Below are 25,907 nucleotides of genomic sequence, written 5' to 3'. Positions count from 1 at the left end.
ATGTATGTACTGTATGTATGTACTGTATGTATGTACTGTATGTATGTATGCATCTCTGTTGTCTCTCACCTTCTTCAAGTCGTCCTGCAGCATCTTGACCATAGCTTCCAGTTTAGTGACCTTCCTCTCCAGGCCTATGTGACCCTCACTGTAAAAACAAACAAAGGCCATTGACCTGACCAAGATCCACTATACTATGGATGCACATGTTTTATTCTATGCTGAATGAAAAGGTCTACTCTGAACTAGTGATTCAACATTGGGGTCCAAGAGGTGGTTATAGGGGGTCCCCAGCAAAGTGAACCAAACGGCCCCTTACAATCTGTAACTCTTAAGAATGTACAAATAGAAGTTTGAGTTAGCCTTAGATTTATTCTTAACTTAAAAAAGAGTTACTAAATTATTATTCATCGTATGACATAGTGGAAACAGCTGATCTACCAGCTCACAAGACATGTATATACCCGTATTGTCCCGAATATAAGACTACTCTGACCCCCAATATTCAAGACTCAATTGTGGAAAAATAACATTGAATGTCAAATAGTCTAGTCCCTGATAACACAACCTTGTTTTAAAAAAAATTGTCTTATATTCAGGCCAATATGATAAATACATTAAAAAAAGATGAACATTTGCCTAAAATAGGGACACAAGGGTTAATGTGGTTGGTTAACTTTAAAATTAAATTGCTGAATTGTGATTACCAAACATTTATATCAGACAGTCTACATTTCTCAAAAGGAAATTAATGTATTGAAATGACCAGAAGCAGGAATAAAACACATAAGAATGAATGGCCCGGGTGATATGCTGCATGGTTGGCATAAAGTTATATTGGCCTCAGTATGTCAATATTTAGGTGATTTTATGTACATATTCCCCATGAGTCTGCATATTCACATGCTCTCAAAGTTGCCTCCCAACAACCTGATGAGTCAATGTAATGATCCAAATGTGTTTTACAAGCTGGTAAAAACCCACCTTGCGAGTGTTTCATTTAAAGTGTAATTATAGAATTATAGCCTTCAAGCAACTTTCATGACAAATTGTTATTTGGCCTCTCGCTATATTATTATTATCGCAGTGTTTACATTAACAGTGCCCTCTGGGATATTACCGCGATATTGAGTGTGTGTGCACGTCCGTGTGCACGTGCATGCGTGCGTGCATTACCTGGACGAGGGTCTGGACAAGGCCACAGACGGCAGGTCCATGTGAGGCTGCTGGGGGCTGGACGCTCCGCTGCCTCGCTGGGTAGGATCAAACACAAAGCTCCTCTGGGCTGGACACAAAGGCGAGGGCCAAAGGTCAAAGGTGAGAAAACATACAGAGCTAATCACCTGCGTTAAGCCCGGTATACTGTATGTCACGACAACAACAACAACAACGCACTGGGAGCTTGTGCTCAGAGCTCAAGTACTGTATGTCTGTTCTGTGTGCTTCTTTCACCCAATTGTTGGAAAGAGAAAGAGAAAAAACACAAAAAAGAAACTCAAACGTGACAATACAGGTGGGATAATTAATAGTACATTTTGGGTACTGTTTATCTGCTCGCCATAATATCAAAAAAATGGAACACAATGTAATAACATTGTGTTCCAACATAACATACAACGTATGACAATGTCTGATTCTCCCTGGACGCCCACATCTTTCACATCGGCCTGATTCTATTCTGATGGAATACCAATCAGGCTGGAAGGGCCCCTCGGCGGGAAACTTTGCACGCACATTCCCGGTAGGCCAAGGAAGAATTGGCCTACCGCAACAAATTGGCCACATTTTTGTTACAACTGTTTTTGTCCAAACCTCACGCAAGTCATGTGATCAAAACGCATCTGTCATATTTCTCATATTCCATTCCAATTGGCTATGATTGGCATCCAAAGTTTGCGGGGGTGACCCATATAATCAACAAAATGCCAAACATCATTGCTTTGAAACTTTGCACGAACATTCCCACTAAAGCAAGGAAGAAACTCCCTCCCAAACAACCCACTTCACATTTTATTACCTTTAAGTCTTGAACTGTAGGTCATACAGTCAACATCTTTTTACCCCTGGACATATTGTATAGGCCCTGTTTGTGCCAGATTACATTTTCAGATTACAGAAATCGGTACACATTAGCTCTGGGGCCATGTGATCAAGATGTTAGTTTTTCCGGTCCCATTCCAATTGGCAAAGATTTCCTTCCAAAGTCTGGAGGCCCTGGGCCTGGCGGAGACCTGTGCTCTGAGGCACACCTTTTCCAGAGTAAAGAAAAACAACTCATCAACTCATTCTCCTTTAAAAGACAGCCCAGATTTTGATAGGCTATTTGCGTTTGATATTGCACATCCCATGGTTCTTGTAAAGTAGTTTCTTTATGTATGTTTTACATAATTATGCATTTCAACTTTTGAAATGTTTGCGATGTTGTGCAATGCACTTTGTCTTAAGACAAGTCATTAGTTACATTATATACAGCAGTAGGGTATAAAAGCGTATACCTTACCATACTTTCCCTGGCTTATACTTGGACAAATGACAAAAATATCCAAACTACAAGCTCTCAACGTGTCGCAATGAGATGTGTTGAAAGCTTGTAGATTGCTATTTTCGCTATTGGCTATTTGTTGTGTATATCGCGTGTGTGTGTGTGTGTGTGTGTGTGTGTGTGTGTGTGTGTGTCCTGTGTATGCATGTGCTTGTCTCACTCTCAAAGGTGTTGGCCACATCGACCAGGTGTGTCCAGTCCAGGGGGCTTTCTCTTTCTGATGGTGGGAGGGGCATCAGGTCCTGGGGGAGGGGACCACGTTGGCGATCCACCAGGTCAAACAACGAGGTGTCTGATGCAGAGAGGTCACCTAGACACAGAGGGAGAGGTTCACTTCACACCTTCCTGAAATAACTAACGGGACCCAGTCAAGTCATGAAAAGTTAAAGAATAATGTTATAGTATAGGCTATACAGTACATGTTGTAGGGCAGAAACCTTGTGTCTCCATATTTCTACACTCAAAGCTTCCCATGTAGAAACCACCAGTTATTTCCCATTTTACCTACCATAATTACAACCAAGAGGTGGCAGCAGAGATACAGCAACAAGCCATATCTCTGGCTGGTAGTCATACAGAGGCCAATGAAACACCCTTGTTACCCCAATCCATAGCAAATCATCGGATGCATCCCACGCTAGCATCCTCCCCACAGCTCACGTCACACTAAGCCCACTCAATTCAATCCATTTCACAAAGCCAAGCATCTTTCTCAATTCTAACAATGTTCTACCCTATCTCCTGTTTCTGTAGCGGCTTGATTGTACAATTGTGACGCTATGTCACAGGGACCCCCAATCCAACCCTTGATGCTACAGTACAGTAAGTGCCCCAGGGAGGCATTGGGTGTCTTTGGTATGACGAGGCAGCACTGGGATTGCACCCTGACCTCCGAGTCTCACGGCGGACAGTATAAGCACGAGGCCACTGAGTTGGGATTTTAAGAGCGTGGCTGCCTTTAATATGGCAGCCGGGGAGCAATTACGGGTTAAGTGTCTTGCTCGGGGACTCTGCGACACATAGACTACAGTAGGTGAAATTGAGGACGAACCAGTGACCTTCCGATTCCCAGACGGCCTCTGTACCGACTCGGCTACGGCCGCAGACATAATGGAACTCGGCACTGGGCGCTCTATCATCAGTGAAATCACTCAATTGAGGCCTGTCACCTCTACAATAACTCCACTCCCCCTCCCCCCATCGCACCGTGCAGCTTGACTCCCAGCTTGTAGGAGGGCCTTCGGAGGGGCACACTGCGAGTGGTGGGCGAGCGCGGCACCGTGGAGCAGCTGAACAGCACGTCGCTGGGGTCGCCCACAGAGTCGCTGAGGGAGGGCAGCCTCTGTGGGCCGCGGTAGATGCTCTCGTCGGACAGCGTGCGGTGGAGGGAACGCCGACAGCTGGGGGATCTGCCTGACGGAGAAGACTGGAAGGATCGGGGAGGGAATGAGAGGAGAACAAGTAATATAAGGAATGGAGAAGAGCGGGGAAGGGGCGATTATGTTCACAATACTGTCTTTTATACCTTGTTTAAGGCAATATGCCAATTTTAGAAATGGTCTACGTACTTTACTTGATTATACAACAGTGACGTGCAAAAGTAGAAGATATATAAGCTCACAACACATTACGGTATGACTCTTTGTGAGCTTGTAGATCGGCTTACTAAACAAGTTAATTCTCAGATCATCAATAAGTTGAAATAAATTATAATTGTATTATAAACAGACCTACACCACCTGAATCTATCAATTTATACGCTTAGGTCAGCATCAGCACATTTCATAAAAACAAAAAACTGCAATGCAATACTGCAGAAAACTGCAAAATACAGTGATGTAACCTCAATACAAATGTGTTGCTATTTATTCAACCTTTGTTGGAATTTGGTATTCTTATTGGAAAACAAAGCGGTAGTACCTTGTCTTTGTGGTTGCGTGGAGGCGGTGGAGTGTCTGAATGTCTTTTTATGTCTTCCTCCATTGTGGACTTGGCGTGGGGTTGAGGGGAGTGCATGTCCCTCAAAGTCGGCCTGGGTGCCGGGGTTGGAATCCCATCGCCTCCACCTTCTCCTGGAGACTTCCTAGCACGCACGCACGCACGCACGCGCACACGCACACACACGCGCACACACACACACACACACACACACACACACACACACACACACACACACACACACACACACACACACACACGGTAGTTAGCTAACTGCAGCCCTGAAATAGATGCAGCCTGCCTCACCAGTCACCACCAACTTTCCTTTTTCGTTACATTTTTACCCCGCGATTTTGCAAACCACTTTTTTCACCCAGTGTCAATTATCTAATGTAATCCTGGGCGCTACACTTCCTCTGCCAACCTGGGGTGGCAGTGGACTGACCTCATGCTTCCTTCTATGCATGAGGAGTCCAAGCAGCTTTTTTTCACCTGACAGGGGGAGAGTTTCCCCGGCGGGACGTAGTGCGTGGGAGGAACACGTTATTCCGACCAGTTCCCTTCTCCTCCATCAGGCGCCCCGGCCAGTCACCACCAACTTGACATTACATCCATGCGAGTGATTTTTGAGGGGCACCAACCCCCGGCTTTGTGTGTGCCCCCCTGTGACGTCATGTGGCAGCCAAGTCTATGGACTTTTTACTATGACGTATTGTGTGTGCCCCACCCTGTGACGTCATGTTTGTGCGTGCCTCCTCACTTCACAAGGGTGTGATTTTTAACATGGTAAAAAACTAAAATGTTCCGTTCCATATCGTCTCACTATAAAAAGATGTCTTGAAATTATTTTATATAGTGTAAAATATAATTTGTCCACAAGAGGGTAGTTAAGTACTACTGCACATAGTAATGGGGAGGAGGTGGTTGAGAAAGAGACTTTTTTGGACGCCTTACTTCTTCGTGTCTCCAAAGTCCACAGAGTTGATGGTGGAGCCAGGCTTCCTCCAGCCAATCAGGAACTTGGACTGAGCTCCCTGGCGTGGGTAGAATGTTTTGGGCCCGGGGGACACGGAAGACCCGGAGCCGGAGGACGGGGACGTGGCCGAGGAGGAGGAGGAAGACTCCTCTCTGGGGGAGCTGTGACCAGAGTGCCTGGAGGTGAAGCACAGATGTTTACACCATCACACAACATTATAGTGAAAAGATAATGAAAAAGAACTGACTTCATGTTTATTTATTTGACTTGGACATCCCTAGCAAAATTCAGACTGGCACTCACTGAAGTGAAAACAGGATTAACGCAGGGCAAGCGTTGATGTTGTCACATACGGCACCTAACGCCAATCAATGTCAACACTAGTCACTGACTCACTAGAGCAGCGGTAGCTCTGGTCCATAGCCTTCTGTAACTGCTTCTACGATTCTGCCCTGCGCAGTAAGGCTATGGGACTTTCAGTTTTAAATCCCAAATCGAAATCAGACCAGCCTCTCCTTTGGCGTAAATGGCTACTCACCATAACAAAGGCTGGTTGTGTCATTAGAAAGCCTACTTTCCTTAGTGGCCAGAAAGGGATTTTTTTTCACCAGAGGAAAAATATTCTCTATGAGGCAGTTCTCTGGGCAATATCAGTAGAGGGCGCAGCGGAGTAACTAAAAATATATTTTTCCCGGTGGAAACAAAATCCCCTTTTGGCCAAAAAGTACAGTTTATACGTGTGGTGGGGGGCTCAGGAAACTGCGTCCACTAAGGAAAGTAGGCTTTCTAATGACACAATTCTCCTTTGTTTTGGTGAGTAGAAAAATCTTTTTATTTACGCCAAAGAGTAGAGGCTGGTCTCTATTCATGCGAGCGGCGGAAGTTGAGAGCAACATAGCTCTAAATGAAACGCATTAGAGCTATGGACCAGAGCTCTCTACACACTCTGCTGTCCGGAGGAAACCTCATAACTCCAAAATGTAAATTTTTCAGGAAATGAAAAATATACATTTTTAAGGAAATAAATAAAACCATGCATTTTAAACAATGCAATACTGCCTCATCAAAGTTGGTGTTGTGACATTAGATATTGTCAATTACTTGCATGAGAAGGAGAGAGGTGGTGGAGTTAGTTGTTTTAGCAGACAGTTTGAGTCCAATGGAGTTAAGAGGTATAAGCTATATATACGAGACATATAATATTTCATATCCATATGCACATATGGCATATATTCTGTAGATATTTGCCATATATTGGCATATATATGTATTATGTTCATATATTTAAGAATGACTAGAGTTACCGATACTGGTATCGGGTACTCTGGCCGATACCACCCTCAAGTACTCGGTACTCGGAACGGGCCCCAAGTACCAAAACATCAAATTGACACTAGGCTGAATGAATGCTACGGGAGCTAAAAAACTGCCCAAAACTGCAGCAAATCGGCAAAAACTGCCGATCTACAAGCATAAATGACAACTGACAAGTTTAGGCATGACAATTAAATTAAATTGGAGAAGAAGGGGGTAAAATAAGTGGTTACTCAACAAAAATAAAAAGTACTTGTATCGGTACTCGGCGAGTACTAAAACTTAAGTACTTGTACTCGGTCTGGAAAAAAAAATGGTATCGGGACAACTACAGGCGTTCACAGCTGTCTCCTCGGTGTGTCCTGTCTCTTCTGTGTCGCACGGCTCGCAATGCATTTCCAATGGGAGTCATATGGTTTGACGAGACAGGAGACACTGAGGAGGCAGCTGTCTCTCAGGTGTGAAGGGCGCCCAAAAATGTTCCTTAATGTACTTTAAGTTGTACTGTAATTAGGCAGGTGAAGATAATCACTGGCAGATAATTTTGGGGGTCACACCATGTCTCCTGCAGAGAAGTGACTGGACTCGACATGGGCTTGTTGCGAACGCAGTGATTGCGAACGCAGTGAGCACTTACTATGAGACCTAGCAGATCATGTCTGTCTGTCTTGTCTGTGTGTCTGTCTGTCTGTCTGTCCCGCTTTTGTGCCCATATATGGAGCTGAGTGATTTGTTTGTGATTAATGCAAGTGTCTGTCCCGCTGTTACGTCACCATGACTCAGCCATAACCATATAAGGAGTCCCCAAAGCAGCTATACGTCCAAAACCCAAATATGTACGAGCTGCGTTCGCTTCCCGCGTTTGCGCGTCTTACTGGTAATCTCTACTGAGGGCACTAATGTGTTTCAGTGGTTCAGTGGTGCAGTGATGTTCATTGTAGTGACACAGATGTTTTGTGATATGCTGTCTTGGTCTACTATCGATGACATATGACTCCACATAAAGGCACATTCAGCACGATAAGACCACCATTGACTACCACCATTACATGTAAATTACGTATTTAAAAAAATCTAAAACATGAAAAGATATTTGCGGCGGTACTATGTTGGCCTACTACAGTAGCAGTGTGCATACAGTATGAACTTATCTTCTTGTAGACGGCTAGTCTCCTGCAGAGCCATGTCATAAAAATCTGCTTTTCTGCTCCGTTTCAAAAAGGTACTGGTAGGTTAGGTTTTGTTAACAGCTTGTGGCAACAGGAAGGAGGGAATTCAGATAGCTTAACCCCCTTATGGCCAACGACGTGTTTTTTGACGTGGTATCAACAAATCCCTCATGGCCAAGGACGTTGTGGACGTGGTAGACAATAATTCCAAAAAAAATTAATAAAATTATCATTTTTTTCCGATTTTTTTGCATTTTATTTTTTATTTTTATGTAATCTACTAAAAACCGGCCAAAATCCGCGCGATCGTGCACTATCGTGCACGCGCGCCGTCTCTATGTGAATCGCGGCAAAAAATCTGATATTTTGGGACTTTCTGGGCTAGATTTGGGTGATTTTAGACTAACTTATGATGAAGCTATTGTTAGCCTAGCATTCCGAAGGAGTGAGGCTATCTTGTAGTGGACAATCTTTCATTGGTTGTTTACGTCATTTTGAACCGGAAGTGTTATACCAGTTTACACATTAAAGAGATTTTCAGCATAATGGTACGTTCCCGCCATCTGGTGGAAACCGTGGGGTACTACTTGGAAATGCCTTTAAAAGATGGTGTGATTGTATTTTAACGCAGACGTTTATTTTTGCATAAAAATGATGAATTAAGAAATGGGGCTTTGGCCAGAATTGGCTGGCGTTGGCCAGCAATCTAATGGCAATCTAAAAATGTGAGATGTGACCACAATGTCACAGATTGTCTCATTTTGAAGCTGCAAGTCTGTAGTTTACAATGATATAAGAATCTTCTTTCTAGCATATACCATTATTTATTAATAAGCATTTTAATACACCTTGGTTTCAGTGAACTAAAATGCTTCATTTTTGCTATAAGTGCTATAAGTAAACGATGGAACATGCTAGAGAAATGGTTCTTATTTCTTTGTAAAGTGAAGAAATGCAGCTTGAAAATGAGATATTTGGTGACATTGTGCTCATATCGCACATATTTCTATTGTCATTCAAAAAGTCGCCAAATCTGGCCTAAGCCACAAAAAGATGTGATTTAAGGCTGGTAATAAGAGGGTTTAACAAATATCCTGGCTTTGGTTTGTTTTTGTGCTAGCCAGGTGGTCAAGAAATGTCAAGACTCACACAGGAAAAGAAGAATTCCAGGGATGGGAGAAAGACAGTTAATTCCAAAGATGATTACAGAAGGATTGAACCTATTAGTTAAACAACCACAGTCATTTGTCTGCCAAATACACTGTCTCTTTGTTTCTATGTTGTCCCATGAGTATTATGTGACCTCGGACAGAATGAAGTTCAGGTCAAGAAAGCAAAGTCCTGGGAGTGTAGGTCTGTGTGAGGGGGTGGGGACAGACCCAGCCAAGAAAAAGGAGAGATGTTTGGGATTTTCCTTTGACCCCAGATGTTAGTTCAACTATGACATGTTGGCCACGTGTTCCAAATTTACTTTTACTTCCAGGAGAGGCTTGTTGACAGGGAGGTAGGACTTTGTAAGCTGCTCTTGGCCCCATGACTAATGGGTTGAGTCAGGACAGTTGAAAAACAGGTGTGTTCAGAGTTCAGACCTGAAGATATATATTTGTTTCCAGTCGCCTCAATCGGTTCAGTTGCTCACTCTCTTCCATGCGACACCTGTAGCTCTCTTTCCCCTGGATTATATTATGATAGGTCGCTTCAATTGGATTTTTTCAGCTGGGACACCAGACAAGCGTTCGCTTCGTTCACGTCACCCCATTCGCACGCCTGGTCACGCAGCGTGGGGAGTATGTAATCCCGCAACTCGAACTATCAAGGTTTGAACGTAGCTTCGGACAGAGACAAGGCTGACCCAAGGACAAAGTAAATGAGGTGAAATGTGGAGCTTTGGGTATTTTTGATGGGTGCTAGGGGCCCCTCCTATGTCCAGCTTTGAGGGTTTGTGTAAAAACACGTGTAAACACAAACATTGAATGCCCCTCACTTCACACAGGTGTGATTTTTTAAAACTTTATACAGTCTCTCTCTCTCTCTCCCACACACACACACACACACACACACACACACACACACACACGTACGCATACCTTGAGTGTGAGCCAGTCAGGTCAGTCAGGCTGTAGGTGCTGCTGTCTCTAACCAGGATGTGCGTAGGCGGGCTGCGGCCCAACTCCATGCTCCTCTCTCCCGGGGGTCCAGGAGACTCGGCGGCGGCGGGGGACCTCTCCAGCATCCGCCGGCCCCCCTCAGTGGGGCTGTGCCAGGGGGACACCACTCGCTCCCTGCCCTCCCGCCCGCCCGCCGCGGGGGCCAGCAGGGAGGTGGCGCTGCCGTGGTGCAAATGTGAGAGTGAGCTGTGGTGCGGCGGAGCTCCGCAGGCGCTGGTGTCGATGCCGCTGTCGGCCGAAACCCCCCCCAGGTAGCCCCCTCCCCCGAGGCCGTTGGGCTCCATGTCCCCCGGGTCTCCTCCGGAGCCGCCCCCGGCGCCCAGCTCGTACCACTTGTCGCTGTCACTGTGGCCACCGCTGGACGCCGTGCTGGACAGGGTGTTGCTGCTGGAGTGACCCGAGTAGGGACCGTCCGACTGCTGACACAGAGAGAGGGGAGGGAGAAAAACACTATATGTTGTTATACCTTTCAATCCGCATTTGTCTGCGTGCTCATACATGAGCAGGAGAGTCCTTCTGGCCATTCCAAAGTTTAGGCTGAAGACAAAAGGCAACCGTGCTTTGCCACCGAGGCCCTTAGACTTTGCAGTGAACAGGCTAGAAGCTAGATGATGTGTGATGAAGACTGACCTGGCTGCCCTTCTTGGGGGAAATGTGGATGACCTGCTCCTGTCTCTGGATGCGGGGAGCTCCGGAGTAACCCTGACCAGACTTGGAAGTGGGTACATCTGAAATAAACAGATACGTTTGGAACAGATCTGGCCCCTAAAGACAACTTCTTATTCATTTACTCTATAGACATTTCTGAAAGTCCTGCCAATCAGCAGCCTGATGAACCATGACCAATAAACATTTGACTCAGTTCATGAAAACAAATGGAAAACATGCACATTTAATTTGTTTCTCTTTAGAGCTCCACACTGTTGAGCTCTACAAGCACTTTTTTGTGTCTTTATATATATATAGCATTGCATTTTTGTCAATAAATATGCCATTTACAGAGTTGCTGAGAGGACTGCTGTTGAACTTTTCCAAGACAGACAGACAGACATGGCTTTCATGGTGCGGCTGCTCGGTCATCAGATCACTTCACTCTTGTGTAACCGTCTAGGCAGTATGCAACAGAAAAGAAGGGCCAATTAATTACGAGAGGCATGCGTGTGTGTCGGAGAAGATACACGAGAGATACAACAGACACAGACAGCCACCTGACAGCAGGTGCAGCGATGCTATCACAGATGTCTGATGTGGGAGCCGTGGAGAGATTCCTGTCATGATTCAAGTGTGGGGGAGTGGCGTGACGATTGGTATTTTCGTGACTGGAGTATTTACAATTTTAAGTACTTTTACTTCAACTCCACTACATCTCAGAGGCAAATGTAATACTTTTCTCCACTACCACTATTATTTGAAAACTTTAGTTACTAGTTACAAAATATACATTACCCACGTCAGCCCTATATACCTTTTCGGCCATTTGAAAATAGCCGATATAAGCTGCGTTGCATTCTGAGCTTGTATCTGCTATTTTCAAATTATTTTTATACATTTGAAAACTTGTGAAATGGGACATTCTGCATAATGAGTACTTTCTACTTTTGGTACTTTAAGTACATTTTGATAACAATAATTTTGTACTTTTATTGAAGTAAATTATGAATTCCAGACTTTACGGAATTAGTATTCCTACATTGAGTATTATTTCCACCACTGTGGAGAAGAGAGTGAGGTGGGATGGATTGGGCTGTGAATGACATCATGGCAGTACATCACACAGGCCGCCAAGAGCAGATGATGTAATATTTGCCTTTAGGAAATATCAAATGCAGACACCCCCAACCCTGCTGGAGAGAGTGTGTGTGTGTGTGTGTGTGTGTGTGTGTGTGTGTGTGTGTGTGAGAGAGAGAGAGAGAGAGAGAGAGAGAGAGAGGAAGAATAACAGAGCGCTGCCCTCTATGTGACTTATTCCATTTCTGGACGGAGGTTGGCCACATCATCATGGCTTCAGACTGAGGGGTCAAGAGGTAAAGACAAATAAAAAAGAGGGTTAAAGAGAGACCACAGAGACTGCAGGCTCAGCCTGGCCTCAACTCGTCTGTCGGCTCAAACTGCGTCGTCTGACCCCTTGCCCAAACCGTTTCCCGCCTGGAGAGAAGAGAAGTGAAGTCACGAGCGCCTCGCTCGGCCACAAAATGAGTGGCTACAGCCTCTCCCTTTCATTACGGCGGTCAGTGAACAGGTCGAGGACATGTGCTGAAAAAACACTGAGCAACAACAAATGACAAGGGAAGTCCTGCTGGGAATGAGAGCTTCAGAGGAGCGAAAGTCTTCCGTGGCTTTCGGAAGCCCAGTGGAAAAGATCAGCCCTGTGCCCTGGTGAAACGAGCACAGCATTAGCTCCAGATGTGAGAGACGTTTCAGTGAAAAACAATCTCCCCCTGTGCAGAGAGGAGGAGAGGACAGCAAGTGCTCAAAAAGACTGGCTTTTTGTACAGCTTGGTGTTCACAGAGTACAACTTGGGCTCTCGGGTGGCACAGTGGTAAAGTCCCTGCCCACCTCCACAGAGGTTTGAATCCATCATGGTGCATCTGGCTTTATCAGGCATCTATGCGATCGCTTTGGCCAGTGTTTGGTGGAGGTAAGCCGGGCGGGGAGGGTGATATTGATCATTGCAGGATCATTGTCGGAGGAGTAGGACAAAGGCTCTACATCCTCCCGATGGTGGCTCCTCACTAGCAGAAAATGTAATGTGTGGGGAGGCATCAATTGGCATAACGACTAAGTTGGGTAAGAATTTAGATACTCTAAATGTAAGGGGGAAAAGGGAGTTCTTACTCTGAGACCTGTCTCTGTTTTCTCACGGTTATGCAACCATGAACAATGCACATGCACACACAATATAAATGCAAGTACTGTATGTGGTCACGCTTGAAACAAACACAGTATCACATTCAGTTTCTGTTCTTAGCTTTTTTTGCACACAACCACATGCAAACTGAACTACACATTTACATATTAACACTCACCCATGCACAAGCACACAGACACACAAACAGGCTTTACGACTTCAAAAAAAGAAAAAAGCCTGCCTATCTCTCTCTGTCAGTCTGTCTGTATATCTGTCTGCCTGCTTGATTGGAAATATGTGCAGCGTGTGTGGGAGTTAAATGTCTATAGGCGCTCAAGCTTTCCATTTGCGCTATTGTGAGCGCAACAGAACATTTGTTTGCCTGTCAGTTGAGCAAATTACTGTAATAAATATGATTAATGTTTTCCCATCTAAATTAAATGTCATGTAAGTACATGTAAGTATTTGCGGCGTTGCACTGAGTATTATTGTTACCTGTTGACACGCGCTCCCCTCCTCCCCCTTCTTCCGTCTTGGACCAGGTGGGAGTGGACTTGCCTTCTCCTACCGCCGCTCTTTCAGAAGACATGGGAGAGTGTCGACTGCCTACAAATCTGTACATGAGCAAGCACGTGCACACACACACACACACACACACACACACACACGCGCGCGCGCACACGTGTTCCATCATTTGCCGGTGATTATTCATCATTTGCCGCTAATTAGAAATGTGCAAGTGTGTGACATGGCAGTGACAGCATGTGTAACTAAATACATTTGCACCTGCATGGTGGTTGGAAGAAACATGCATTTGCATGTGCACAAATCTATGCAAATCTATGCATGCATTTGCATGCACGTGTGTGTGTGCGCTCACAGCGTGAATTCCGTTTGTGTCCGAGCATAGGCATGGCTGAGGCATGGTAACGCCCCGCCTGCCTGTGATTGGTCTACTGACACTGCTCGTCTTGACTGTCCTCTGAGACGCGAGGTTACTCCGTGGTGAGATTGAGAAATAAATAATAGGCTACAAGAGAATGACAGCTTGGCACGCGCAACAGAATGCAGCCTTGTAACTAACTTGTACGTTTTATTTTTGTAGAAGAGGAAAACTAATATTGTTTATGCCGTTTGCTTTGATTGAATAACACGTATGTTGTACTATGATTTGATTTGGGTGTGTTCTATAAATAAAGTGTTAGTGATTATCGTGTATTAATCTAATTATAGTAAACTAATACTATTACACTAAAATGGATAAAGATGAAGGGAAAATAGATTTTTTTTAATAGTACAATAATGTTTCAAGTTTACACAATCAACACAAACACACCCAAATCAAATCATATTATGGTGTGCATGTTCAATCAATTATTCCATCAAAGCAAACGGCATAAACAATATTAGTTTGCCTCTTGTACAAAAATAAAACGTACAAGTTAGCGTTCTCTTGTATCATACCGTACTACTTGTATCATTTCCCACCACGGAGTAACATCGCATCAGACTATCCAGCAGGACAGTCAAGACAGGCAGTGTCGGTAGGCCAATCACAGGCAGGCGGGGCGGTACCATGCCTATGCTCGGACACAAACGGAATTCACGCGCGCTCACACACACTCACGCGCGCACACACACACACCCACACTCGTGCACACACACCCACCCAATTTAGAATCGACAAAACTGACAGACAAACGCAGAAAGGTCAAATCACACACTATATGCTGTTCTCTCACCCATTGGCATATCCCACATACACACAGTGCACAGTACATGTGTACAGTATGTACAGTATGTACAGGCACCCGGCCTTACTGTTCAGGCATGGACTTCTGTGCTCTCCAGTGGGCGGAGCCGGCAGAGGTGTCACTGGAGCAGGACAGGTTGCTGGGAGAGCTGCGGTGTTGAGAACGGCCCAGAGCCAGAGACGAGGCCAGACTGTAGCTCTCACTGCCTGGAGACATCCTGGACCCACGAGCACACGCACACACACACGAGAGCGCGCGCGCGCACACGAGAGAGAGAGAGACACACACAAGGCCAGATTAACAACCGAACATTGCTACTGTACATATATACTATAAATGAAAGACAAGTTGAAGGTTAATACTTTTGAGAAAGGTTCAGCAGGTTGCTGCTACTCTGGGCCTCCAATTGAACACTTACTTACAGTAAGGTAGAATATTTGTTCAGCGCACTAGACACTAGAAGTGCCTCTCGGGGCACATGTCTCCAGGATAGGAGTGTTTTTTGGAAAAATGTCATTCAACGTATTTATGTTTTTACTGTTCTAAACACTATGTGGCCTTGATAACGATCACAGAAAATGGAACCAGAATGAAATGGAAAATATCACAGACTCGAGGTCCCTGTTTTAAAGACATGATATGAAAAAAATCACACCTGTGTGAAACGAGTGGTGCAACTACCCTCTCTCCTCTCCCCCCCCCCTCCTCTCTCTCTCTCTCTCATTAGCAGGCAACAGTGCAGCACTGTCTCTCTCTCTCTCTGTTTCTGCATGGCACAACAGCGCCCCTACTGGTACTCATACTGGTGCTCATACATACATACATACATAGGTGAACACATACATACATAGGTGAACACATACATAGGTGAACACGGACATTGCTGGTTGTAGGAGTGGTTGCACCACAAAAAAATATATAGGCAAGTTAACCACATGATCCTATCATCCCTATTTTGGGGCAAACATTTGGCAAAAATAGCAGATCTGCACATTGCGTCGTGACTCGTGAGCTTGTAGATTGGCTACTTTCAACAAAGAGTTTTGGTATCGAGGGAAAAAGGAGGCGGTCAAGTGCAGGCCCCTGGTGGACTCTGGGCAAGCAGTAGTTAACCCTTTGCTAAGGATGAGGGTCAAGTACATTAGGAGGTACAGGAAAAGCATTAGAGGCCTTACCGTAGGTAAAAATATTATAGGCCGGCGTCACTTGCTAGCTAAGGGGTAAAAACATCAGTGGCCCATATTGGAATCCTGCAGTCAAAGTAATGGCCCTTACCTCTTGGTGTCCAGGGGCCGTCCGTCGCTGCTGACACTGCGAGGAATGACGGCTCCCCTCTCCAGCCTCTCAGCAGACAGGGTCTTTCCCACCGAGCTGCCCAGGCTGACGGCCCGGTTCGGGGTGTGGGGCTGGGGTGAGGTGTTCTGCGACTGCTGGGGGCTACTGGAGGTCCGCTGCCACTTGTTGTTGTTGCTGCGGAATGGGAACTTGTACTCAAAGGAGCCGCCGTCGCTGCTGCTGCTGCTGCCCTTGTATTCAGCAATGGGCATTCGGTACAGCTCTGAACATCCCCTGCAGATAAGGGAGGTTTTCTTTGTTCGTTTGTTTTGTTTTACACAGGTGCATTTTATATTATTATTATTATTCATATTCTCCTTTTTGCAGTGATATTAAAAGGCTGCTGATAAACATTTCTCCCAAAAAACCTTTTGTCAAAAAAATAAAAAATAAAATGCGTTTCTTAAACACACACCCACCCTTACGGTCCTTTCAAACGGGCAGCAATTAACGCGCCTAGTAATTAATTTTCAATGTAGTAGTAGCCTTGCCGAGCCATGAGGCCCATAGGGCAGGAGCCTATCTCCTGTTTCTGTAGCGTGAGGCAGCTTGATGCACAAGTACACCCCATGGACATGACGCTAGTTAGTATGATGCCAAGCAGGGAGGCACTGGGTCCCATTCAGTCTTTGGTATGACCCGGCCGGGGATTGAAGCAGGGGGGCAGTCAGACGGATATTTTGTGAAGCCACTAAGGAAATGAAAGTTCATATAATGGCCTGTTGTGGCGCTGTCACTGGACCCAGAAAAACCCATAGCCCCATAAAAGTCCATGTATTTTGGCCCAACTTCACCGTCCTAGACTGTATTACCTTAATAAACATGGTCATGAATACTTTTTGCTTTCAGTCACTAGTTTAAAGTCTCATTTATAATGTCATAATATTCTTTTTGGAAAATTATGGTCCCATTTATAAAAAAAATGACCATAAAGTCGTGCATGTTCTGAGGGGCGTGGCTACCGTTACAGTCTATGAACGGGATCCCCCTCCCACTCGAGTCAAAATAAAAACCAACGAAGAAGAAGGGGGGAAGTCCCGCCTCGTTGTCTGGGCCAGCCAATGGGCCAGCTGGCCTGAACTGGGCCAAAACGGATCTTGAAAGATGGCGACTTCCATTGCAAGGACTGACAGGCTTCATTTTAAGTTCATGTTAGACCCGCGGAACGCTTTGTCCATATTTTTTACAGTCTATGGATTGAAGCCCAACCTCCCAGTCTAAAGGCCACTGAGCTGGTTTCAATGAGACCTGCGTTTTTATTAAGTCGAGGGGCGACAACGCAAGCAAATTTACGTGGGCGTGGCCCCATGAAATTGTCACGCGCGTGCTCGTTCCATACACACGCCCGCGACTGACTAGACCTGGATTCTGTTGAGCTTTTTTAAAAGTACTTTTCAGGGTCTGTAACAGTGTGTACAAATTAATAATATTTTATTTTTGGATTTTATCACTTTATATAATGTCATTTTGGTCCTGATGACTTATCATCAGGACTTATTTGCAAAAAAGTTGGACAAAATATATTGGGAGTTCTTTCTTCTGTCATTAGTATAATGATGTCACACAAAGGCCTTAAAGGCCTTTTCAGGCGGGGAGCGTGTGACGCAGACGTTGTCGCCTGGATCAACAGCAGATCTGCTCCAGGTCTGCTCATTTTTAGCATAAAAAAAAAGCTCAACCCAATCTAGGTCTAGTAGGTCGCAGGCGTGTGCACGAAACGAGCACGTGGACGTTTGAAAGGACCTTACCAGTGTGCATAGTTAAGCCAATTTAGCACCTTCTGGTGGACAAATGACTTACTTGCAGACAAACATAACAGACTCTTATAAAAGTCTTGCGTTTTTTTGCATTTGTAAATAAGGTGGCACAATTGTGTGATGACGTCTGACTTATTGTTCATTTACAGAGTGATCTTAACAGTCTTTTGCCGTTATGAGAATACCTATATAGGACAGATGCCAATTATTTCCCCCATAAACTGCAGCCACATTGTTTCCATGGTGTTGTTACTCACATATGTGAATTATAATTAACATATTCAGGGCAGAATCTCTAGAGGCATAATTGTAAACAAAGATAATGACTGCATTAACACCAACATGTTTACATGTGGTAACCCACATTTCAATCAAAAGCGCTCTCAAAGTCTCATTAGCAGGCTGGTGTGCATGTCAATTGCAGCAGTAGGGGGTGCTTATAAAACATTACACATTTTAATAAAATACTTTTAAATAGATCTAAAAGCTCACACATTGTAGTCCTGCACTTGTAAACTGGTATGTTTGTGCAACTTTGTTGTACGAGATTAATCAGACTTCTCACTTTAGTTGATTATAGAAATCCTGACCCACAGGAACGCACCCAGGGTGCCGGCCCGATTCAGGCGAGCCGCCCCGCGTCCGAAACGGTTGAGAAATGACAGAGTTACCGTGTGGGGGTCCCTCTACTGTACCCTGTACTGTACTGTACTGGCACACCCGAAATCACCATATAATATGTGCGTGTGTAAGGGAGTTCAAAAACATGAATGTTAATTCATCAAAGTAGTAATTGACAGAATAATCACTAAGAAAATGATGCATAGTTGCAGCCCTATACGGCAACAAACAGTGTTTACTCTTGAGCATCAACATGGCATGCCAACTCAAACATTACAGAGGTGCATTTTCATTTTATTCCCTTGTTTTTGCCGTGATATAAAAGGCTGCTGATGAACATTTTCCCCAATATACAATGTATTAATTTACCCAGGGTAGGTACCGGTATGCTTTTCAACAAAGCCCTGCACAATCACACAGACCACACACACACACATTAAAACCTGGGGAGCTGACCAGTACAACCGCAGTCTTACGGCAGAGGGCGGATTACCGCAGGTGCAAATGCAATCGCATTAAATATAGGGGATGAACCAAAGAATGTGCCATTGGGATTAAGCAGTTGGTATTTGGCACACGATGAGGAAGGAGAAGGAATTATTTATTACTGCATATTATGTCCCGTGGACAGATGTGATCTAATGGCGAGATAGAAGCCCTTATTGCAATATGGCCTGACGATCATATATCAAATGCTGAAGGTTACACACAAAAACACTGCAGGGTACAGTACATATAGCAACAGAATGGAGGCAATTCAATGAATAAAAAAAAGTGAGGGTAACGTGGATGCAGGGGGTGTGTTGGGTACTGGACGTGTGTGTGTGTGTGTGTGTGTGTGTGTGTGTGTGTGTGTGTGTGTGTGTGTGTGTGTGTGTGTGTGTGCGCGCGAGCGATAGCGGATTGCTACAACTCACCAACTTCTTTGTAAAGTAGCGGCTAGCCTACATAAATAAATCTGGTAGGTTAATAGGGGTAGCCGATATGACCGTTCTCGATTTCCAATATTGATATCCGATATAATTCATTGCCATTATGGCCGATAACCGATATGTCGATATAATCTCATTCTGTATAAAAAATATATAATTTTGTCCATTCTGTAGTAAAAGGCGTAAGGGGATGTACGGTACGTTGGCCCATAATTATATCGCTGTACTCCCCAGTAGGGAGACGACTGGGAGTCATTCTGGGGGCTCGCTGTACTCCCCAGAACTTGTTCTAAAAAAACTCAACATTTCTCAAACGAGCGGCGTGGAGTCTACCCACCTGCGCGGCGTGGCGTCGTCATGCGGGGGGACGATGACCACGCGCACCGTCATGGAGGTTCTCAGCAGGTCAATCATCTGCTCGTGGGTGAGCGTGGCCACAGCCACCTTGCAGATCTCCACCAATCGGCTGCCCTGCCGCAGGCCCGCCTGCCACGCGTAGCCGTACGGCTCCACCTAGAGGTGGTTGAATGAATTACCAGAATGTTTGTGGCTGACGGAGGAAAAAACCCCATCGTTTCTCAACTTCAAGGATCCCCAGTTTGATTTTCAATTCTCAGTCTTAATTTAACTCTGAAAGTATACAAATTATTCATTTGATTGATTTATTTGCACAACTGGAAATGTTCTTCATATACACGGCATACAACTTGACAGAATATAATGGTGCGGTTGAGGTAAACACTGGGAGGGCTTATAAGAGAACCTCACCGTTTACATTGCATCATATTGCACTTACAACTTGAATTTTATTAACATAAATTCACACAACTTAAAAGTACATTAGACAGAAAAATAAAACAACCAAAGGGAAAAAGGCATACATTCTAGACTACAGTATGTCTATGGAACATTTGATTCAATGTTTACCCTCCGTAACGGTCCAATGGTTTCTAACACATTTGATAAAAATAGGAGAGCTCGCTGCGTGCCACAAAGTTACATGCTGTGAGCTTGTACATGTGCTATTTGTTTTATGTGCTATATGTTGTCTATCAATATAAAATTACACAGATACAGTATTTCCTGGTTTTAATGGGAATAAGTTAGGTGGAAGTAGGAGGGAACTTGAGATCCACGTAAATGGTTAAAGAATGTAGCTTCAGTGCTCCATCACAGCTCATTTGATTTGACTATTATCAAACTACTAATCAAGCTGTCCAGTTACAGTATTCACCTCGGCCACAATGCCCTCGTAGTTGACGTGGAAGCCGAGCTGACCAAGACCGTTCCTGCGAAGTGTGATCTCTGATGTCTCACAGCCTTTAGTCAGCAACTAGAGGTACAGAAGGAAGAAGGGAGGGAGAGAGGGAGGGTGGGGGAGAGAGAAAGACAGAGAGAGAGAGAGAGTGGGAGAGTCAGGTAGAGAGAGGTGAATTCACAGGGAATAATAGTCATCTTGTGTTTTGTATTGTTTATTACTCCAGTCCAATGTGATGGTCGGTCCCTTAACCAGATACTGTAGCAAGCCAAGGCGTTGTGAGCTTGTAGATCGTATATTTCCTCCGTTGATGTACAACAAAGTATAGAAGGTTTTAAGGCACCAAAATGACATAGGCACCAGAAACGTATTTATTTAATAAAATGTGCTACAACATTTTTTCATTTTAGTGGCTACAAGAGGTAACCACTAAAATTAAAGCAGTACAACTTTCAGGACGGGAACGCCTTTTGGGGTTTTTACCTTTCAAGACGGGAACCCCTTTCAGAGTAGTTGTTGCTATGTACAATGTATATAGAAGCATCATTTTTGAATACTATATATATATATATGAGAGAGAGAGAGAGAGAGAGAGAGAGAGAGAGAGAGAGAGAGAGAGAGAGAGAGAGAGAGAGAGATAGTTTTTGTTTTTTTCAGACAACAGTAGTCTTGGGTCCACTTTCATGGAAACCAGAGCTGCCATTTTTCAGCAGCATTCAGACTTTTAGGGCAGAGGAAATAACTCCATAGCAGGAGCTAGAAGCATTGAGCAACATCCCCCTTCTTGCACCCTGGGTCCGTTAAATGCTAATTTACATCCCTTTGTTAAAAACCTGTGTCATTTTTGATAAAGATTTTAAATTTTATAAACAAATAAGCTCCGTTGTAAAAACAAGTTTCTTCAACTTAGAACTATTGCTAAGATCAAGTCGTACCTCCCCCCTAACAGCTCGAGATGGTCATCCACGCCTTCATTTCCACACAAATTGACTACTGCAATTCTCTGTACACTGGTATCGACCACTTAGGAGCTTGCAGTTAGTGCAGAATTCAGCTCTCTCCCTCCTACCTCTCTGACCTAATTGTGCCCTACGCCCCATCTAGAGCATTAAGGTCTGTGGACAAGCTGCTGCTGGTCGAGCTCACGACTAGTAAGAGGAGCAGGGGTGATCATGCTTTTGTGGCTGCGGGCCCCAAACTCTGGAACATGCTGCCCCTCCATATTAGATCTGCCGAGCCAATTGGGGCTTTTAAATCCTTCCTCAAATCTCATCTGTTCTCCTTCACCTTTAACTGCACCTGATTTACCTGTATATTGATTTCCTGCTCTGTGCTATTGTATGCTCCGTTTTATATTTTATTGTCTCTTTTCATCGTTTTATATTGCTATGCTCTACGGTCTTGTTTTACTCTGTTCAGCACTTTGGTCAGCTTTGGCTGTTGTAAAGGTGCTATACAAATAAAGTTTGATTTGATTTGATTTGATTTTGTTGACTGCAATGTTACGCCGATGTTGCTTGGGGTTAACGCCAAATTCACCACTCCAGCATGGCATTGTTATGGTGAAATTGGTGACCTGCCGAAATATGTGACCATCTTGTGCACTTCACTGTCTTACATGGAGGTCTTTAAATACATTCAAACACTGACATTATGTGATGTTTAAACGATTGTCACATATTTCAGCAGGTCACCAATTTCACTGCAACACCACCATGCTGGAGTGACCAAGTGTGAGTGAGGGAGTGGCCGAGATTTGGGGTATTGGAATTCAGCTTTAGGGTAAATGATACACGGTGTCACATGGTTTGACCAAACATCTTTGTTTGATGGGCAGCCATCATCAATCAAACACAAATGTTTGGACAAACCATGTGACTCCCATTGGAAAAGCTTTGAGGCAGCCATCAAATACAGATAGAACACAGAACATGTGTTTGATACGTGTGTATGAGGCCACATGCAGTAGGCAGCAGGATGTTGCCTTATTGAAAATGAGCGCTTCCAAACTAGAAAGATTTCTGTACAGCAGCAATGTTGGTGAGTTTAATGACGTTTAATGCAATCAGATACAACCTTTCTGTTTAGATGTATGGGCTGTCAAGGCCAGAAAGATGCTTTTTGCCACTCAGGCGTTCCCGCATAACTTCCGGTTATGATGATGTCATAGATTTTGTGGGTGTGGGCGTACATGTGTACATGCGCATGCGTGTGTGTGACACTGTGCGTGTGTGACAAGGGCACTTTAGAAATCCTACAGAGCCCAGAAAATGCAGGAAGGGAAGCTTAAATAAATCATGGTGCATGCCCTGGCACCTGGGGAATGGAAGAAGGACAAGGGTTTGGAGGATGTGATGGGAACTGGTTGGATACACTCTGATGTTATTGCTTGGTGTGTGTGTGTGTGTGTGTGTGTGTGTGTGTGTGTTGGAAAGAAAGAGAGAGGGAGATAGAGTGGGTCAAAAAAGTTCAAAAAATGAGCGGCCTCTCTCTCTCCCCCCTCTCCATCTCTATTGAAGATTAGCACCAAATGGGTAAAAGGTGACATGAAAGGAAGATTCCATAAATAACTGCGTGCGCGCGTGCGTGTGTGTGTGTAGATTAAAAGCTGGCTTTAAATCAGGTTATACATATCACACAGATGCATGCAAACTCACACATGATGCAAATACATGACACACAATTTCTACACACTGTGCACACGTGTCACACACACACACACACACACACACACACACACACACACACACACACACACACACACACACACACACACACACACACAGTTAAAGTGTGAGGCAGTGGAAACGGAGGCATTCAAAGGCAATGATGATTACATAACGAAACAGATTTTTTTTAGCCAGTTACCATGGAAACAGCTGAGGAAGAGCTAGCGCCACTTCACTCCAGTGTGCGACTGTGCGTGCGTGCGTGCATTTGCCTGCAATTAGTTGAACAGAGATTGACGCGAGCTCCTCTGAGGGCTGATAAGATGCCATCCCCGGTACGTAGACACAACAACAGCAGCCAAACAGGATGTCATTTATATCAGACCAGTATCATTTCAGAAACAATAATTGTATACATAATTATGCAAAGTACGAGCAGCAACAAGGGGAAGAACAAATACAATTGGGGTGAATGTTTGCACACTTGGAGCAGTGATTCCCAACCTGTGGGCCGCGGCCTACTCTTGAGCCGCAAGGGCATTTGAAGTGGGCCCCCAAATAATTGTGCTTTCATAGTGATACCAGTAAGTAAGGACTTAAAGTGTACCATGTCGGTTCCATTGATCTAAGGCATCTGGAACGCAATCGATTGGTTGACCATTAAAGCGTGTGACCCACCCATTGGACCACTTAGGCTGCCGTGTTAAGTGGTCAGATGTGTGGGCTGCGAACACATTAAAGGTTTTTCAGTGGGGCCTGGTCCAGAAAAGGTTGTGAACCGCTGCCCTAGAGGGATGGGTGGTGATACTGTGATTGGCTGGTGGTTTGTCAGGCAACCAATGATGTGCGTTCCTTCATGCCAGCTGACTGATCATACTGTAAGTAGAGCATTTATCAGATGGGCATGGGCAGTGGTGGAAAAGGTACTCACATGTTATGCTAATATGACAAATATGCCTTAAAACATTATACTTGCCCTCTATAACTAAAATCAAAAATTAAAAACACTTTAAATATTAAGTTGTTAAAGTATAAAGTATAAAGTTGTTTTTATGCATATGCACTCCATACATTCCATAGGGCTAGACCACATGGACAGATGACATTATCAACTTGCGACAGGAGCAGCTCCTATTGAGTTAAAGATTCTCTATTTATGAAAAATATACAATATTTAAGGTGTTTTTATTCTTTTATTTAATTGTAGAGGGCAAGTATAATGTTTTAAAGCATATTTGTCTTATTAGCCAGGGATCCTTTTATGTAAAAGTATCAATACTGCAATGTAGAACTACACCGTTACCATAAATGAAACATTTACTTGAGTAAAAGTACAAAAGTATTGGCATCAAAATGTAGAAGGTACTCGTTATGCAGAATGTCCCTTTTCATGTTTTCAAAGTTATACAAATCTTTTGAAAATAGCAGATCTACAAGCTCACAATGCATCGCATCGCGAGCTTGTAGATCGGCTATTTTCAAATGGCCAAAATGTGTATAGGGCTGAAATGGTTACTGTATGTTTTGTAATAATAATCAAAATCTACAAAGTAACTATCAAATAATTGTAGTGGAGTGAAAGTACAATATTTGCCTCTGAAATGTACTGTAGTGGAGTAGAAGTAAAAGTACTGAAAATTTGACGTACTCAAGTAAAGTTTAATTACCTCAAAATTGTACGTAAGTAAACGTACTGTACTTAGTTACTTTACACCACTGGGCATGGGAAACCACAATTATGATAGATGTGGATTATGGCCTATGTATTTCTGAAGAAGAGTATTATAGAATTGGCTGTCATTGTTAGACGAAAATTTATTCTGGCTTATCAAGTCAGTCACGTATAATCAAATTGTCCTTCACCTACATTTATGAGCCAACATAATCAACCAACCGAGACGGTCAATGTGGCTCAGAGATAAAATGTAAAAAAGGAATAAGATATGCACATCCCACAGTTTTTTAAATACGGTGCTGGACCCAAATATGTCTGCTCCCCATCCAGGATATATTGTGTGCGGATATTCAAAAATAAATCTTCAAAGATAAAATGTGCCAGAAGTTACTGTTTAACGGCACGTTATCCGCTGTCTTGTGAACTGACCGTCTACTCGGCTGGAGATGCCCTTGGACACGTCCTACTTGCAGATGAACTCCTGTGCTGACTCTGAGTGCTCCCACGTAATCCCAAATGTGTGATGTAATTGTAATGTTTTCTATTATCTATCACCACAGGCATCCGGCCCCAAAGAATGCATAAAAGACGCACACTTCTTTCAGTTTAACCAATATAGTGTAGATTTGACCAATGACGTATGTAAAGTGGAAACTACCTCCAAAGATAACAACGTCTGTATAATTGTCCGGCAAATCTCTCAGAGAATGCTATTGGAATAAACCATCTTTAATCTGAATATTTGGCTGAGTGGTTCTTATTAGTATTTAAAATATGATCTTTACTTACTATTAATTTTAAATCCATCAACAATGCAGACACCTCGGAATTTGGCTGGTGGTGTTATCATTCCAATGAATGCAACTTACTGTAAATAGCAGTGATTCTGAATCCACTAGAGGCGAACTGGCTACTGCTATGTATTGTGCAGTGAGTGATTGGGCATACTC

General features: G+C 44.0%; 1 protein-coding gene across 4 annotated transcripts in view; it reads right to left on the bottom strand.

Moving 5' to 3' along the window:
- sipa1l1 (signal-induced proliferation-associated 1 like 1) overlaps positions 1-25,907 on the bottom strand; it is a 77,161-nt gene that overhangs the window by 5,990 nt on the left and 45,264 nt on the right. For 2 of the 4 annotated variants that reach the window (XM_080791174.1, XM_080791175.1), the window contains exons 12-24: positions 20,590-20,688; positions 19,693-19,868; positions 15,986-16,279; positions 14,778-14,927; positions 13,452-13,570; positions 10,738-10,835; positions 10,027-10,526; positions 5,435-5,632; positions 4,463-4,625; positions 3,749-3,968; positions 2,703-2,852; positions 1,177-1,285; positions 70-148 (exon numbers count right to left, since the gene is read on the bottom strand). In XM_080791174.1, coding sequence (XP_080647300.1) covers positions 70-148; positions 1,177-1,285; positions 2,703-2,852; positions 3,749-3,968; positions 4,463-4,625; positions 5,435-5,632; positions 10,027-10,526; positions 10,738-10,835; positions 13,452-13,570; positions 14,778-14,927; positions 15,986-16,279; positions 19,693-19,868; positions 20,590-20,688 — 2,355 coding nt within the window. Of the gene's footprint in view, positions 1-69; positions 149-1,176; positions 1,286-2,702; positions 2,853-3,748; positions 3,969-4,462; positions 4,626-5,434; positions 5,633-10,026; positions 10,527-10,737; positions 10,836-13,451; positions 13,571-14,777; positions 14,928-15,985; positions 16,280-19,692; positions 19,869-20,589; positions 20,689-25,907 lie in introns of those variants that run through there. The other 2 variants (XM_080791176.1, XR_013965907.1) reach the window with 2 other exon arrangements.

Source organism: Protomyctophum bolini, assembly GCF_963924005.1.
Source record: "Protomyctophum bolini genome assembly, chromosome: 19".
Classification (NCBI taxonomy): Eukaryota; Metazoa; Chordata; class Actinopteri; order Myctophiformes; family Myctophidae; genus Protomyctophum; species Protomyctophum bolini.
Note: the sequence above shows the minus strand (reverse complement) of the source record. Positions and strands in the feature narration are given on the sequence as shown.